Below are 18,538 nucleotides of genomic sequence, written 5' to 3'. Positions count from 1 at the left end.
CAAACAAGTGTAAGGTAAATTAATAAGAGGGGCGAATAATGACTCAGGACAAACAATATCAAGTTTCTTAAAGGTTAATTTTTAAAAGTGAGACACTAATTCTAAAACATAAGGTATTGATAAGCCATATCTATCACAGAGGAGACAATGTGACATTCTGGCTTAAAGATCATTGGTAGTAAATGTCTTAGCACCGAAAAATTATTTGTTATCTTGCGCAACATTAAAAAATCAATTGGTCAGAGCTGGTCTAAGGAGTTCATTCATCATTTGGTTGCCAGCTCACCAGGCCTCTTCTCACCTGGCGGAGGACCACCCATCATATGTTGAGATCCCGAGCTGTCTTGGTTGGATCAGAATTTCTAGATGATGCACAACCACCACATAGGGGAATAGAAATTTCTCAAAAGTGGAAATCAGCTTATGTGCCTTCATTAAATATTTATGGGCAGATATAGCATTTGACGCACTGGGGCTTCTGAGGTAAAGCTTCTGCTGCTCGAAACACAGCCCATCCACCAGATTTAAGGTTTCCTACTAGAGCGCCATCCCTTTTTTGCTAAAAATGCTTACACCTACAGGGTGAGGTCACTTTCAGCAAGCTGTTCAGTCGCTGAACTCTTCAGTAGCATCTAGGGCTGCTAAAGAACTACTTCAGCTGCCAAATTGTAAAAGAATGGTTTTCCAGAACACTGGGTTTTTATCTAAACGACTTACTTTATTTCTGCTGCCCTGGCACAGATACACTTCATCCAACAGAGAGTAACTGGCCACATACACTGTTATCCCTCAGCTCCAAGGGAGAAGATGTAGCATTCTACAAAAGCAACAAATGATCTCTATAAATATACATAATATGCCTTTATTTAAAATAATCCACCCAGAAGAAAGAAAGACTACATAGGCTCTACAGGGTTTACAGTCTACCACCTGCAGGGCTTCCAACCTACTGCTTGCAGATCACATTCAGATCTAAGTGGTGAGGGCTTGATTGGCTGATCTATTGGCAAGAGCTGTGATATCTCACCTAAAAGATAAATCTAATGTGCCTCTTACAGACCCAGTTTGTAAAGGGAGGCCCAAGACTGAGTCACCTATTGTGACTGTGACCTGAGGATGCTTTTTGGACCCAAGATCACTTGCTACAGACCTACCTGAAAAGGAGAGAAGATGCACATATAAGAATGTATGTACATTAGGGCAAAATGGCAAACATTACTGCACTTAGAGAAAGGTTTGATATGAGAATGTAGAAGAAATGTAGAAAAGCAATATGGCAAATGGACAACCTTGCCCCATGTCTTCAGAAACTTGGCGAAAAAAGTGCTTATGGAAAGAAATCATGATTCACGTTGAATAATAAAGTTCAGGCTCCTATTCATTTGGTTAACATTCCTCTAATGGCACAACCGTGTTTATCCAAGAAATTGATGATGCCATGAAAAGAGCAAGATCGAGATGGCGAGTGCCCACAAGACAGTCATAAGCCGTGGGATAATATGTTTGTATGCGTGTACGTGGTATTTGTATAGTGCCAACCTAGCCAAAAGCAGAGTGTTGCACATGTTGAAAGGCAAAGATACAGTCAACTACTGATTGAAGAGGTAGCTCGGGTCTGGGAGCGGATATGGATTGTTACTTCATTGTGATGTAGTGATTTTTAAAGCTTTTTCCTAAAATGCACTAGGCTGCAGAACTGATGAGTAAGTGGACCATCCACATCCTGGCTGCATCAAGAACTTGTTTTTTTATTTTCTGCTCTTTGTTGTCTTGAGCTTGATTTTGCCCTGGCTGTGGGTGTGCTGAGATCTACCAGATATAGTGAACGTGTCATCCAGCTAGTCAAGGGTGCCGGGTGTAAAGGGTTTATAGATGATGCAGTTGATTTTGAAGATGGCATAGAATGGCAAGGGAAGCAGGTGGAGTTTCATCACATTGGGGGTGATGCGGTCATATTTCTTCAGGCCATAGATGTGGTGTGCTGCTGTGTGTTGATGCTAACATTCCCTATCATTCTTATCTTGTGTACCCTACTCCTCCACAGCAATTACCTCATCCTCAATTACTGTAACAGGACATACTTATCTAATACATGGTCATCACATTTTGATATGAGGTAGTGTATGCGCCTCACTTATGAGAGTTGTTTTGGAGTATTTCATTGTTTTTTCAAGGAAAAGTATGTCTATTAGGATGTAGATTCACATATAGATTCATTCAGTGAATAATGAGGTAATTTCATGAACAAGGAGGTAATTTCTCTATAAAACGATTCAATTGGGAGCACCAGTGTTGATATAGGCTGGGTAGGAACACGTGTGAGACTTTGAGATGCAGACATAGTAGCGCTGTTAATCAGAATTATGAGATGTGGGTGGCATGTGAGACATGCAACCTTGAGGGGCAGAAATGCATGCAGAACAAGGATCAGGAGAGAGCACACACACGCTTTTCAGGAGGACCCAAGTATGAGATAGATATGATGTACAGATACCTGTTAGTGGGCAGGTGCATATAGATACGACCATACACACAAGGATCCAAGGCAAATGTTGTTAAAAGGGAAGCTGCAAGGGTGGGATTGTGATGACGAGTGCGAATCTTAAGGGGTTGGAATGATGAGTGAGTAGTAATCAGAGTTGTTGAGATTAGTGTGCATCATGCATTGTGGTCAGGACGTGCATGCTGTCCATCATGTGCACAGGTTTTGTAGAGAATACGAGTTGAGAAGCATGCACAAATGTAAGTGGTAAATCATTTGATTTCTGCACTGTTCTGTCTTCAGTTCCAGCACAGGGGGCATCGTCCCAGTATTCCACCTACCAGCAGGGACAGGGACAGCAGTATGGAACCTATCGAGCTTCACAGACGGGGGCAGCAACCCAGCAACAGAGGCCGTATGGATATGAGCAGGCAAGTCTTCACAGTCCTCTGGCTGCAAATGGGATCAGGCAAGTCTTCCATGTGCTCCAAGAGCAGGTGGCACTAGGCACATTTTTATTTGTTATGAGTTCACTTGGGTTCAAGCAGTGTGTGTTAAGGGCACAAGTAGGTTCAAACACTTTGTGCAGTGGGAGCAGGTGGGGTTAGGCACAAGTATGTGATCTGAGCAAAAGTCTGAATGTCTTTCTTCGGTGAGAATGAAAAAGCTTGTTGAAAATAGTCATATCAGTAAGGCCCTTGCCCGCAGTGTCAGATAAGACCATCTCCTGCTCCAGCAGCATGGTCAAAGGCTGGAGGAAATGATCCCTCAACAGGTAGGGGGAGGATACCAAACTATCTGACAGTGCCATGTGTGTCGATGCCACAAAATTGCAGGATGGGAATATGCTCACATTGTAGTAGTACAAGTGACAGAGAGTGACAATGGTAGTTCTCTCACTAGTTGTAGCACCACTGAAGAATAGGTGCATTATGGTAAAGCAGATAATTTCAATTAATGGGTTGTGTAATCAGGAATGTTAATTATGTGTTATGTGAAGTAATATGGGCTGGTATGACCAGTACATTCGCAGACGGTAGGATTTTGTATTCCCAATTCATTTTTCTGGAAAAATGGACATCAGATATCGAGGTACTCGTATAGTTGTAGTGGTATTGTCCTCCCCAGCAGCACGTAAATTAATTACACCACACACGGAGTTCATCATTACACATCTTTATTCTCTAGAGTGTAACCTTTAACTGACACATACTGCGTCATGGATTTTATTAACCACACCCAATCACTTACTCCACTAGGCCACGGAGTTCGTTAGGGACTGTATGGGTCCCGCGTTCTATAATACACAAGACACTACTTCTCCCCCTTTGTTAAAAAAAAAAGTACCAACAGAGAAACCGTATATACATCATAGATTTTCAATGAGTCGTCAAGGCGCTCAAATCACTCTTCCAGATCTCATAGTGGGAGGCTGAGGAAACACTTAAGAAACAACCGCAGCAGGCACTGGTGATCTAGATGCTGATGCAGTTCTGGGGCTCTCCTGGCCCTCTGATGACAAAGTCTCACTCCGGATGTCTGGAGCCAACAAACTCAGAGGCAGGGGCTTGAAATGGGAGCAATACCTCGTAATAGACTTTACAGGACGGTGAGCAGCAGTCACCATGTGTCCATTACTAGTCACAACTTGCAATGAATCGGCATCGAATGGAGCATCAGATTTGCATTTCTGCCTCTGTTTGACTAGGACACAGTCTCCTGTCTGAAACGTAATGTCCTGAGCACATCAACTCTTGTCTGCATAAATGTTCATTCTGGACTTGTGAGACGAATTGGTGAGTCAAACTTTCAGAGCGTCAATTAATCTTTCAGTGGTCCACTGGGGCAGCTTGGTACCCATGGTTCTTCTGAACATCAGGGTGGCCGGGCTTTTGCAGGTTGTAGACTTGGGGGTAGATCTGTAGGCACAAAGAGTAGAATGAAGAACTAACTTGAGCTTAAGCCCTTTTAGCGCAGCGTGCTGGACAGCCTTCTTAAGAGTGCTCATAAAACATTCAACAATGCCATTAGCCTGTGGCCATAGAGGTGTACTTTTCTAATGCTTGATATTCAAGTGACCCGTTACAGAAAAAGGGTAAACCTAGTAATTGTCACTGGGACCTGGGTGTATGTCAGTACAAAAGGGAAGGGGTCCCAGTACAATATAAATCACAAACAATTATTTATAAATAACTAATAAAACTAAAGAAGTTGTAAGGTACACTGTTATTTAATCACAATGCGCCATATGACAAGGTGTTACAAAAATTAAAAAATATCTTCATCACAAGCAATAGTGCCCCACGGGGTGAGGGAAGGAGAGTGTCGGGAAAAGAATAGTGCAGGATTAAGTGAGTGAAAGAGTGAAGGTCATGCAACCGTAATCAAGACAATTCTGAAACCTGACTTCAACACAGAGCCAGAGTGAAGTACAATCAATGTTCATAATTTGTACAAAGCCATGCTTCTAAAATTCTTGTATGCATCAATACAATCTGGGTAGAGGCTGGCAGAAGGACCGGTTGTCGATGTTTCGACCCCACAAAAAGATAGGAAATAGTTGGACCTTGTAGGAGGGTCTTCCTCAGGACAGGGGAATGCTGGGGGCAGATCGCCTAAATTTCAAACACAATTTATTAAAAACAAGAATGGTCTAAAAAGATCCAAAATATTCACGAGAAATAAGTGGTGGAAAAATATTATTATCATTACCGTGGATATCGTTTCACACGGGTCATGGGTCAGGAAAGATCCGTAATGGCTACGAATAACATCAATGCAAATATCTATAAAAAAGTAAACAGAGTAAAGACGGCGTTCATGAAGAACACGAACTGGAGGCGCACAACGGGCAAAGATATAACCTGACAGTTCATTAATTCAAAAGCGCCATTTCTAAATTATTCGAACTTGGGGCGCATAATCAAACGAATTGGAAAATGAAGGTAGATCAACTTACGAGGGAAGGGCTGAAAAGTCACCGACCTCGTGGTTACATTATCGAGAAGCTGCCGAAGAACGGTCAGCTAATCTAATTGGGAGAGGAATACACAAACAAAACCCCAAATTAAACAAACGCCTCAAACCCAAGTTCAAGGGGTTAGGCGTGCAAAATGACCCCCGCATGATTAACTAGTCTAAGACCATCGAGATACCTGTGAGCTGGAGTCAATCGATTATCACAGGGAGCCGTGCGATTCAAAAGGCAGGAAGCCGTGGTATCAGACGGTACAACTTAAATGCCGTGTATTATTGAAGCGTGGTGCGCGAGCACGTAGTCTCACGCTAAACGCGGGGACTAAGAGGAAAGAAAGACTCGGTGCCAATTACAAAGGTATATTAGTGAAAAAGGTATAGAACCAATATATGGCAAATTTGGACTGGAGAAATGCATACATTTCAAGTAAAAATAAGTAAATAAATAAAGTGCCCAGGCCTGGAAAATGGAATAGTGGTGACACATTAAAAACATATTGATGCGTGTATCTTTCTCACAGAAAGGTAAAGACACAGGTGAATTATTGTAGTCAAAAAGACAATCAAGGCGTTGAAATGGAACCATGAGCATAGCACCTTTGTAAACATTAAAATAGGTACATAGACTGAATAGGCTACAATAGCCAAAACATTTGCTTGAGCCCTGCGGCGTGTACCAACCAAACATGGGGGTAAAACGTCATAAATCACTCAAGGAAACATAAATTGAGAAAGCAGGATGTAGGACAAGAACCTCTCGCACAGGAGGGTAAGTTGTCCAAAATAGAATGTAATGAAACACAGGTTAATCAAACCAAGATAAGCTTCCAAAATAAGAGAGCCAAAACTTTTGGCAAGTCAGAACGTGGGTAACAGCAAACCCTCCCAGAGTGTTAAAAGGTATTGGGTGTCTAAATCTAGGGACATAATGTTGCTAACTGAGCAAAACTACTATCAACCTCGTTCAAACCATTGATTATGGAATCAAAGAAAGACATCCATTTGGATTCACGGATGTCCAATATATCACCAATATTACCACCCCTTGGTCCCAGGGTGGCTTTCTCAAGGACAATCCATTTCAAACTCTCAGGGGCATGGCTCTCTCTTTTGAAATGATCTACCAAAGGAGCCCCTACTGTCTCGCAGCGAATCCGGCTACAATGTTGCAGCCCCCTTGCTTTATTCTTCTGTTGGTTCTGCCCAATATAGATCAAACCACACGGGCAGACAATCCCGTAGATGACGTTGCTTGTATTGCAGTTGGTGTAAGTTTTTAGGACAATCTTATGTTGATTATGGTTGAATTCCTTGGTCTGTATGGTCATGGAACAGGCCTTACATTGCCCACATCTGTAATGGCTGATAATGGGAGGTAAGTGGGGCACTATTGCTTGTGATGATGATATTTTGCAATTTTTGTAACACATTGTCAGATGGCGCATTGTGATTAAATAACAGTGTACCTTACAACTTCTTTCGTTTTATTAGTTATTTATAAATAATTGTTTGTGATTTATATTGTACTGGGACCCCTGATATTCAAGTGAGTAAGAAAGTCTTTGAATTCCCGACCATTGAATGGTGGGCCATTGTCGGAATTCAAAATGGACGGAACTACCCCAGTTTGCAAATATGCCTTCTGATCTTTCAATCACTCGATCATGAGTGATTGACGAGAGGTCTTCAACCAGAGGAAACCGGGAGTTCTCTGCTACAATTACCATGAAATAATGGCCATTTTTAAGGGTCCCAAAGAAGTTAATTGCAATTTTCTCCCACACTTGTATTGGAAGATTCGACATGTTTAAAGTATGTTGTGTTCTGGGAGATAAACAGTTACACAAATGACAAACATGGTCTCAAAGGGCTCGCTTTGTGGCGATAATGCCAAGATGTCCCTCATGTGCCACTTCAATGACTTGCTATCGTAGATGTTCAGGATTGCAAATTCTTGACCCTCACAAGATAATCCCTTCTTGTGTAAGGGACAGTTCATCATACACATTCTTGAATTTCTGATATTCACTGTCATTATCAAGAGGTTGAGCATGTGTTGTCCAGGATTGATGCATAATACTATCTTTGAGGATGAGCATATTCCGGTCTGCGTTGGAGGCAGTACTTATTTGCTCCAAGGACACATCTGCAAGAGTGCCAGATCTCACAATAAACAGAGGCCGTGGCCAATTTGGAAGGGGTATCCTTGCACTGCATAGGCACTTGAGAGAAGTAGTTGGCAAGGTTTTGATCTTTTCCCGGTCTGTGCACAATGATGTAGTCATACTCTTGCAGTCTCAGCCCCCACCTCTCATTGTGAGGGGGCATGTTGGCCTTTGGATTGCCAAAGATAGTAAGCAATGTTTGGTGATCAGTAACAAGTGTAATGTAACCCATACAGAAACACATTAAAGTGTTTGCAAGCCCGCACTATGGCTAGACCTTCTCAGGTTGCTAGTAAGCTTGTTCAGTCTGTGACAAACTTAGGCTAGCATAAGCTAGCCTTCGTGCTTTTAAATGCCCACCATATAGGGCAAGAATTGCGCCCAAGTCCACCGGGCTAGCATCCACAACAATCTCTGTATGCAATTGCGGATCAAAGTAAGCCATTTCAGTAGTATTTTCTAATGCATGCTTAATATTCTTGACACTTTGATCACACTCCTGTGACCACTGAAATGAAACATACCGGTTTGTTAACTCACTCAATGGGGCGCTCACAGTGGCAGAGTCATGGATGTACCTTCAACAGTAGCTGGCCATACCAAGAAAAGAACGCAGCATGGTTACATCTTGTGGTACCTAGGCTGGATCTGAAGTAAACTCCCCTTCCGAGAAAATGTGCCCAAAGAATTTTTGTTTTGTTTTGTGAAATTTGCATTTTTCAGCATTCAACGTAAGACCTGCATGAGCAAGTAGATGGCACACTTGTTTAAGGGCTCTATCATGTTCCTTTCTTATGGCCCCAAAGACTAGTATATCATCTCTGTAAAGAAAGCATGTGTGACGGCTGTATAATGCAATGAACGACATCTTGGAAAAGTTCAGCAGCTGAAGACACTCGAAACTCAATCTTTTGTTGCAGGAAGCTGGCTCTGTATATACTGTACCAAAATGAGGTATAGTGTGCACAGAGTCCAGTGGAACCCCAAAGGTGGGCAGAGGTAAAAGTAGATAGCACCTTACTCTCTATTTGTGGTAGTTTGGGCGAGCAGTAAGTCTTTACCAAAGGGTAGTGTTAAGCATTTGTTGTACACACTCAATCAGCAAATGATGTCACACACTAAGTCTGAACTCAGACCAATTTGATTTGTGTAAAAATATTATTTAGTTATATTTATTTTCTAGAACCAAGCAAGCTTGGCACAGGTAAGTGTAAATGTTATTTTCCAAGGCAAGTTGAATAATACACGCAAGCTGAATGAAAATGTCTTTGTAACAGGTTTGTATATCTTTTCAATACAGTGGAAATTACTGTTAGATTACTTTTGATTACTTTACAGATTACTTTATAGATTACTTTTTGTACTCAGTGTGATATGCCTAGATATCACACTGGGACATTTCCTAGAGAAAAGGTAAGTAAAGCAGTTTTTAGTTATTTGCAGTTTTTCAAGTTATCATACAAGACCAACCCCACACTTAAAACAATTTTCAAGAAAAGTAGTCAATGCAATCCTATGGAAGCAAATTGAGTTTTCGGTTTGAAGGTAAGTACAAGTTTGTGGGAGTTGGGATTCTGGGGTTAGCACCAGCGTTCCCCCAGGGTCAAGGATGTACTCTTGAAACACCCTCAGCTGCACTAGAGCGGCCAAGTGCAAAGTGCTCAGGCCCAGTGTTATCCAATGGGGGATAGGGTGCCTCCGGTTGGTGTCCGCTCATGAGCAGGCCACTGGGTTGTGGGAGCAGAGCTCCTGGTGTTGGCCTCAGAGCAAGGGGGGATCTGAGTTAGCACCCAAAGTACACCCGCAGGGGCGGCTGGGTGCAGGGTGCTGTTTTGGTGTCGGGTGCCCTGTTGTTTTCAATGGGGATTCTCCGGTTGCAACAAAGACTGCAGGCTCGGGCACGAAGATCTTCTGGAGGTGACCACCAGTTGGAGAGGTAAGTTGGGATGACTGGGGATGCTGGGACACCGCTGGTTGAGCAGCCCAAGGGTGTGGGACGTCTGGTGCAGGGGTGTCTTTAGGCGTTAGGTTTTCTTACCAGCTCCAGTCGCGGTCGTGGGGGTCCTCCAGAAACAGACTGCAGGCGTCGTTTGGAGTGTCGAGGCAGGTCAGAGATCACCAGATCTCAGGTCAGGATCGCCGGGGAGACCTCCTTGTGGTATTGAGCCACTCAAACTCTGGCCGTAGGCGTTGGGTGCAGAGTGGTGCAGACTCAGGGTCTGTTTGGTGAGCAAATCTGGTGCTCACTGGAGACAAAGTCTTTAGGATGGAAGGCAGGGCAGGTCCTTCAGGTTTTTGAGGCTGCAGGACACACCGGGATTTGCTGGAGCTGGCTCGAGGTGGGGAGATGCCTGTAGGGCTGGGGCCAAGTCAGTGGGCGTCCTCCTCTTCTTAGCTTCGGTATGGCTTCTTCGGTCCTTCTTCTTCATTTCTTCTTAGTCGGTTCTTGTCTGAGTAGACAAGGTTCAGGGCTGCCCCTAAATACTGGATTTAGGGGTGTTACAGGTAAATAAAAGGTTGGTACCAATGGGTCCCTTCCTTGGGGTGGGTACACCTCCTATTATGCCACTCTCCAGTGGGAGGGGGGCATATGCCTCACTCTGGTTGCCTGGGTCCCCCCATCTGCAAGGTGGCGGGGACTGAGAGTTGTGCTTCACCTCGCCTCCCCCACCTGAGGGGGTGGGGTTGGTAAAGGTGGACACACCTCCCTTCCTCACTTGGTTTTCCGCCGATTCTCCCACCCAAAGTGGGGGGCAGATTCAGTGGGGGCCAGTTGTTGGAAGCAGCAAAAGGCCTGGGGAAGCTCACAAAGGCGGCAAGCCTTTGAAGCTTCCCCTCTGTGGACCCTGCCCATCCTGGGGCAGGAGACTTGGCACCTCGTCCCAGGATGTGCATTATTTCAGACCCCTAAAAGCAGGAGGCTCTCGATCCAGGGGTCCAGAAACATGTCTGGTGGTGGCATCTGGCGAGCAGCCACTCAGCCTGGACACTAGTGTTAGGTCGTTTTTCAGGGGGCATCTCTAAAATGCCCTCTGTGTGCATTTTTCATTAAATCCCACACTGGCATCAGTGTGGGTTTAATGTGCCTAGAAGTTTGATACCAAACTTCCCAGTTTTCAGTAACGCCATTATGATGCGGTGGAGTTTGTAATGACAAACTCCCAGCACCAAATACTTTTAATAGCATTACTGCACTTACAATGTCTAAGAATTAGTTTAGACACTGTAGGGGTACAGGGCTCATGCACCTGTACCCTCACCACTGGCATAGTGCACCCAGCTAGAGGGGTGGCTGACCTATGCCAGGGCAGTGGATTGTAGACAAGGCGCACAGGGATGTGTGCCATGTCGTTTCTTCACTTTGTTCTGCAACAAAACACACAGACTGCAATGGCAGTGTGTGTGTGAAAAGGTACAGGGCCTCCAAGGGTGGCACAATAAGTGCTGCAGCCCTCAGAGGCCTTCCCTGGACACAGTGCCCTTGATACCTGTGGGATAATTTACAAGGGACTGACCTGTGGCCAAAGCGTGCCAATTGGGTTTTGTTTTTAATGCAGTTTAGGGAAAGAACATAGCCCCTGGGTACCTGTTTGGCAGGAACCCAGGGCACACTCAGTTAAAGTACATCAGCAGTTTAGCAAAACGTGGGGGCAACCATGCAAAAAGAGGGCTCTTTCTTAAATTTCTATCTAAACAAACAACACAAGTTGAAAAGGTAGTGATGTACCTGCAATTTTCTGGCAGTTCAAGCTGATGATATCTTTTGTTCAGATCAAGGCGCGAAAAGACTTTGGCACCGTTCAACTGGGTAATCATATTGGCAATGTTGGGTGTCGTTCTCTTTTAGTTGCTTTGTTTGCTTGATGCATGTCAACATAGATGCGCTTAGACCGTCCACTGTCGTTTAGGTACCACCACTATCGGCGACACCCATGGCGTTGGATCACTTGAGCACTCAATGATATAATGTCTTAGTAAAGTCTCAATTTCTTTTTCAATAGCTTTCTGTAGTTGAAATGCAATTCAACAATGGGGGAGAGGTGTGGCTCACTGGTTAGAGGCGGCAGACCCGTAAGCAGAGGACGGCCCGGGACCAGGGTTCGATTCCCGACGCAGCAGGGTCGTGGACCAGGGTCAGCGGGCTCGATAATTCTCGCTTCGGTGCCTACTCCAGTCAGGGACCACACTCGGCAACTCTGGGCATTAGCTTGCCTCATCTTCACAACGGCCCCCCCAGACCGCCGGGGATGCTTGGTCGCACCTTAGAGATACCCATTAGGGACCATCTCTCAGGGTGAGCCAGGACGGGTTCCCCAGCGGTCGAAGCGCGGAGATACTCCCCCGGGAGTCGATTCTAGCGCTATATAAACCCACAATTAAATTAAATCAATTAAACATTGTTGTTGAGCAACAGGATGAATGTCCTCATTAACCTCTTCTGTGCCCATGACGAGATAGTCTCGTCATGGAGCACGGTCGCGCTGTGCCCATGACGAGACTATCTCGTCATGAAACCCACCCGCGTGTGAAACGCCCGGCACAGGAGGGGGAAAGGGCGTGGCACCGAAGGGGTTAATGTGGAGCTGCACTTTCATTGTCTTGAGCTTTCTTAATCCATGGAACAATGACGAAAACTGATTAATTATGTTGTGATGAGCATTGATTTTGTAATTGACCTAAATTAGTCCCAGGTCAGTAACAGTGCTGAAGCTGAGCAAACATGCACTTGAGAAGTGCTTTGAAGGACATGAATTGGGGCTTGTACCTTTGTCTTCTTTTAATTTATAGTCGTCACTAGTGAACCATGACTTTACAACGGTGTTGAGGCTGCCCGCATGTATACTTTGGTTTTCGATGGTGTGACATGGAGCACCGAAGACAGTTCACAGTACTTTTCAACGGTAATGATATTTATCGACGCACCACTGTCTATGATACATGTTATACAGCAAGCGATTCTTTTCTGACTTGTATTCTTTAAAGCAAGAAATTAGACCTATATGTGCACATCTTTCAGTAGTCCGCATTGACATCACACACCTGCCTTCTTGACTGTTGCTCAACAGTGACGTAGAAGAACCTTTCAACGAGGAATTAGATGACAATCGGCCTCTTTCAGTTTCTAGTTGCTTCAACTGAAGTTGCCGTTTACTCCGGTGGGCGTGACTAGAATGTTTCTGGAACCGCCTGGCAGCCATCTTATCTTCATGACAAGACGCACTCACTTTTTCTCTCGCTTTGCGAACTGTTACAAAATGGGTCTCTTTAGCACAGCATTTACATATCTGCCCAACGGCAGGAATTTACCTTCATGTAGAAAGGACAATCCACATCAAAACTCAGTTTCCTCTTCTTCAGAGACATCACGTTGCGGCCTTCTACCTTGTGTTTTTTCTTGCTTTTCCTACACCATGCCGATTCACTCTGGTTTCCTCCAGCATCCATGTCAGTGACTTGTTTGTCAGCAACGTCTTCAGCTCTGCCCGCCATGACCACACAATACAGACTGAGCGTTTCTCTCAGCATTTGGCATCTGAAGGAATCGGACAGGCAACCGTCTATGACTCCGAGAAGAATGGCGTCTTCTTCATTGAATTAGTTGAACTTACATTGTTTGATGAGCATCTGAAGTCTTTCAACATATTCATTCATCCTTTCACCATCTCTCTGCCTCTCCTGACTGAAGATGTACCTTTCATAGTCAACGTTCGGCATCGGATTGAACTTGACGTTCAATGCCACCTTGAAATCTTGGTAAGATAGTCTGTCCACCTGTGCTATCTTTTTTATCACTTCCTTTACTCATTCTCCTGCTAAGTTCATAAGATATTTGATGATCTTTTTTTCATCGTTTTTTTCTAGCACATCAATGAAATCAAAGGTTTCGATCCAAGCAGTCCATTGAGCGCCAAAACTCAGCTTTTTGGCAGTATCAACTGAAGACGGTGATTTTAAGAAAATGGCGGCATCATACTTGTGCTGTTTCCTGCAGATGCTGACAGGATTTTATGCTGTTTAGGCAGCACTTGGCCTACAGCGTCTTCCGTCCCAGTATCACTGCTGCAAGCATCAGTCCTCTGACTAGTGCTTGAACTATCATGCCCAACGGGAGGTGGTGAGGCACCCTCTTATTCTGTGACGGTGTGTACCAGTTTGGTCTCTTGCTCTTATTCTTCACTACTCTCAGTCTTCTGTATTGTACCTGTTTTTCTCCGCCTTTAGTCTTTCTTTGCATTTATCTGCATCCCCCCACAGCATTCTCGTGCATCTGGCTGTCGCCGCTTGTTGGGCTTTCTGTACCGGGTGTTCACTGCCTTTAGCGTTACTGTACTGTATGACTGATGGCTCTGTGTTAAATTGTGGCGTCCTGCTTCTTATCTTGGTCATATTAGCAGTTTCTGGACCTACAATAAATTAAACTTCCCATGGGGCCATCACTTTCTTCTAAGGTCTCGTACTTGCATGAGCTAGTGCTTTGAGTCCACATATGCCAACTGTCGCTTCTTCACTTCGACTGAGGCGCATGTGGCACACACAAGCAGTTTGCTGGACCATCGTTAACTCTCTGGGAGAGCACTCTCAACTCTACGGGTTGCCGGGTTTACGTATCCCCTATTTCATGGCCAGTTGTTGCATCCTCCCCAGCCCTGTAGCATGCAAATAAATTACACTACACACAGAGTTCAGTATTACATGCCTTTATTCTCTAGAGTGTAACAGTTAACTGACACGTACTGCGTCATGAATTTTATTAACCACACCAAATCACTTACGTCACTAGTCTATGGAGTCTGTTAGGGACCAGAGGGGTCCCGCAATCTATAATACACAAGACACTACAGGACCCATCACCCTCCCACATTACATTTGGTGTCTGAGGTGTGTGTAGAAGATAGACTTAAGACCTCAAGGGAAGGGGGTACACCGGCTTGGGCTGTAACTTTGCAGTACGCCCCATGCTATTTAGTCACGTTGGTGGCGTTGTGAAAAGTGTGAATTGAAAGTCTGTAAACAGTATGCCGCCCTGCCCTTTATATTTTTCCTCTTCTGTCCTTGTTTTTTCCTTCGACAAGCTACGTACTCTGGAAGTGCGCCACATTATTACTGTGCTGTTCAGCAGCAGCGCCTAGATCTACTGACAGGTGACTCACCCTAAGTGAACTCCCAAATCTCTTCTGCTAGGGTTCATCATAGCCAGTCAACCCCTACTCTTTCTTCAGGGTTCTTTTGTAAGTGGCCTTTCTCTCCTTTTAATGTTTTGCTGGCCGCCTCCTAGCAACAATGGCCTTCTGTTGGACTCTGAGGTTAATCCACATCCACATCTTGGCCAGTCTGATATCATCTAACCTTGGACTCTTCACGCGCCAGAATGTGGCTGCATTTTGGATGGCTCACTCTTCTTGCTTTTCCCTAAAGCGCCGTGAACACTAGGCCTAAGGGGACAGTGAGCTATACATCATTTGAACATCCTGGGGGCACCAGCCCTGAGTAAAAGCAGTGCCATGAAATTACCCTATGCTGGGTTTGAATTCTCCTGCACAAGTTTGGCACAAGCCATACTGCTGCTGCTACTTCTGAAGAAATGCGGAGTTGACCTGACTGCGAGAGGAGAGCGGGATTGCTCCTGCAAGGAGAGGCCTGCACAAGGACCAGCTGAAAAGAGAATCTGAGCAGACGAGGCATGAACAGCCCAGAATTGCTGAGAAGCCTTTCAGGCCCTCTCAGACTTCCGGGCCAAGCATCATCTGGATGATAAAACTTCAAAGAAGTCTCAGAAGTGGACACATGAGCCAGCATCATCCCCTGTTTGCTACATTTTAGGGCTCGGTATCACCCTTGTTTAACCAGGACGACTTGCCTTCATGCGCCTAGCATAGTTCTGTTGACTGGCGGAGTAAACCATGATACTGAACCTGCCTGAACCATCTCTCATGCCCTCACAGCTCCAGAGATGATAACATTTATTGATGTGATTGATCCCGAGCCCCAAAGTCACATTCGCTGCAATAACTGTCTTGGGATCCAGCTGGTGCCCCGGGTGCCACCAACACCTAAAGATTCGACCCAACTGGTAAAAGCCCCTAAACATATGTGCCTTCTTCTAATCAAACTCTGCCTAGTTGGATAAAGTCCTGCACCTCCTGATGTTATGAAGCGGCTGTCAGACCGCTACCTGGGAAACTCATGGTCCACTCAATGCAGGGCAAGAGCTGCCACTGCAGCCTTATCAAGAGACAACTCCATTTCTGAGATGTTTAATGACGCAACCTTGAGATTCTGCCACACAAGATGGATTGTACGTTGCATACAAACATTTTACGCACATGCCAGTTATCTGTTTCCCACTCAGCTGCTTATTTATTTATTTGGAAAGTTTTGTATAGCGCGAACATGACCCTAGGGTATCAGAGTGCTTTACAGAGGGATGTGACACATATGAGGGGGGGCAATCGTGGCAGAATCATAGCAATAGACAAAAAAATAATAGTTATGTGACGGCATTATATTCAATAAAATAGCAATAGTTACATAACAACTTAATGGTGTGCACAATAAATAGTCAGTAGGCGAAGGCAAGAGAGTCATCAGCGTGATAGTAGATGTGGTGACTCAGGCCCCCACTGGACTTCAGGATAGGCAAGTGTGGATTCAATGCACAGAGAAGGTGCCCCCATGATTTTCTTGGAACAGTCCTACTTCTAACATTTGCGAGTTGGTTGCATAGTCCTTTGTTCATACATTCACAAAACACTACTGTTCAGATATTCATGCTAGGGGAGAGGCTCTAGAATCTAGACTATTTTTCTTTTGCTTACACGATACACACGGCAAAACGGACTTACTTCTATGCGCAGATGCATGTAGACAAAATAGAAGCATCATGGCAATGTATTACTGAATGAAATGGACTATTACAAGGCAAATGAGCGGGGTACTTCGGGTATTATACGAAGGCATATAGTGATGTTTACATGATCATGGCTTGCTGTACACCAAACTAACGAGGCATGGATATAAATGGTACTATGCACAAAACAATACAGGAGAGGCCTATTCTTGTCTGCCAAAGTCAAGTTTTGCGTTGCAGTGTATACTGTGGTTTGTTTCTTGCATGTATTTTGGGGGTTGTGCCTTTGAGACATTTTATATGGAATCTTGAATATGATGCTAACATTTACTGGAAACTGGTGAAGACTTTTGTGGTGAGTTGCTTTTGATGAGTTTTTATTCATGCCAACCTGGCTGCATTTTGAATATTCTTTTGATATAGTATACTAGTTAACCCTTCTACAGAGCCCTGATCGTCTAGTTTTGAGTTGATCAGTGGCCCCACTGTATTGAGGCGTTATTTAGGCAGCAAGAAGGAGGGTTTATGTCAGTAGTACGATTTAGTGAGAGGAGGTTTATCTACTACTGCGCCCATTTAATGAAGACAGTCTCCCACATTATGGGCAGATTGTGCGCTTTTCTTTAATGAAAACTTATCCAAAAAAAGATGAGGGGGTGGGTGCAGTTTCTGACGAGGTGTCTGTTGCCCCCTCGCCATGTCTTGATACATTTAAGGCCAAGTCTAAAGACTTCATATTGGTTGGTATGGACTGTATTTCTAAAGGGAAATCTGCACGTTGTCAAACAGTTCGAAAAATACTGTTTGAATCGTCATCTTACGGTACCTGAGCTGCATCGCTTTTGAGACGGTGAGGGAACTGTTTTACAGTCTGTGCATTACATATAAATCTACTGTAGACACATATTGCTCAGAAAACAATTTAACTTACCGGTAACCATCAGTTTGTAGATTTTTCTGTGGACTAGTCAAATATGACCTATCCACCTCCCCTTGGACAGTGTTAAAAGAGGACAACCTTTTTGTAATAGTTTTCCCAGGTACACAGATACACAGGCCTAGTCTTTTCGAGTGTGTTGTAGGCTTCAGAGCCAGGTGGCCACAAGACATTTTAGTAATGCCTCAATCTCATCCAAAAGACATGTAATAATTTGGACCAACGTAGCTTGCTGGAATGTGCAAAACATATGAATCCACAGCAGAAAAAGTTTTAAACCGATTGTTACATGTAAGCAACATTTGTATTATTCAGGGTGCAGGAAAAGACTGCAGAACAGATGTGTTTTGGCTTGGAAAATTAATGGGATATCCATGCTGAGAGATACCGAAAAGTCAGTGTATATTGGCTCCTATTCTCTGATACATGTTATGTTATGTTACGTTATGTTAACAGGTTTTATAGAGCGTGACAGCTGCCTCAGCTAAGACGCGTCCCGGTGCTAAGCAACAAAAGAGCCATACGCATAAAACACTGAAGGCCTACAGGGAAGGGAACAGAAATGTCTCAATGGCTTTCCTAAAATGAAAATAGTTAGGAAGCCCACAAATGCGGGCCGGCAAAGAGTTCCACAAAATGGCAGCTCTATTACGAAAAGAGCGCCCACCAGCACATATAGCCGGTGTCACAAGTGTGTAGCTTCTATTTAGTTTGTGATGCAGAGAGAGCATGTTAAGGGAGGTTAAAGCAGCAGTTTCAACATAAGCCATCACAAAAAACTGGCCAGCATGGCCAGCATGGCCAGATGTCAAGTTGTTTGTAATTGTTTGGAGTCATCTGATGTCACTTTGGTCCTAATGCCATTGTGTCAGGGGTCATATGATGTCATTTCCGGTGGTGTCATTGATTATGCTGCACTGAGATAACCCTCCCGGGGGGGATTTGTGCACGTTATAAGTTAAATTAACATAACATAGCATATGCTAATTAACATACCATTTCAATGGTCAACACTTCCTCTTTTGTCTTCTGAGCAAGGCTCGGGACCATGACAGTCCATGACCGACCCTAGGGCTCAAGGAAGTATTTGCATATTAACTGTGACGTCAGTACAGCCTGATAAATATTCT

At 44.3% G+C, this 18,538-nt stretch overlaps 1 protein-coding gene across 3 annotated transcripts in view; it reads left to right on the top strand.

The window, feature by feature from the left end:
• SS18L1 (SS18L1 subunit of BAF chromatin remodeling complex) overlaps positions 1-18,538 on the top strand; it is a 114,428-nt gene that overhangs the window by 88,509 nt on the left and 7,381 nt on the right. For 2 of the 3 annotated variants that reach the window (XM_085619776.1, XM_085619775.1), the window contains exon 10: positions 2,786-2,951. In XM_085619776.1, coding sequence (XP_085475902.1) covers positions 2,786-2,951 — 166 coding nt within the window. The remainder of the gene's footprint in view (positions 1-2,785; positions 2,952-18,538) is intronic. The other variant, XM_085619777.1, reaches the window with a different exon arrangement.

This window comes from Triturus cristatus, chromosome 7 (assembly GCF_964204655.1).
Source record: "Triturus cristatus chromosome 7, aTriCri1.1, whole genome shotgun sequence".
NCBI classification, from domain to species: Eukaryota; Metazoa; Chordata; class Amphibia; order Caudata; family Salamandridae; genus Triturus; species Triturus cristatus.
This window is presented reverse-complemented; position numbering and strand designations above follow the sequence as displayed.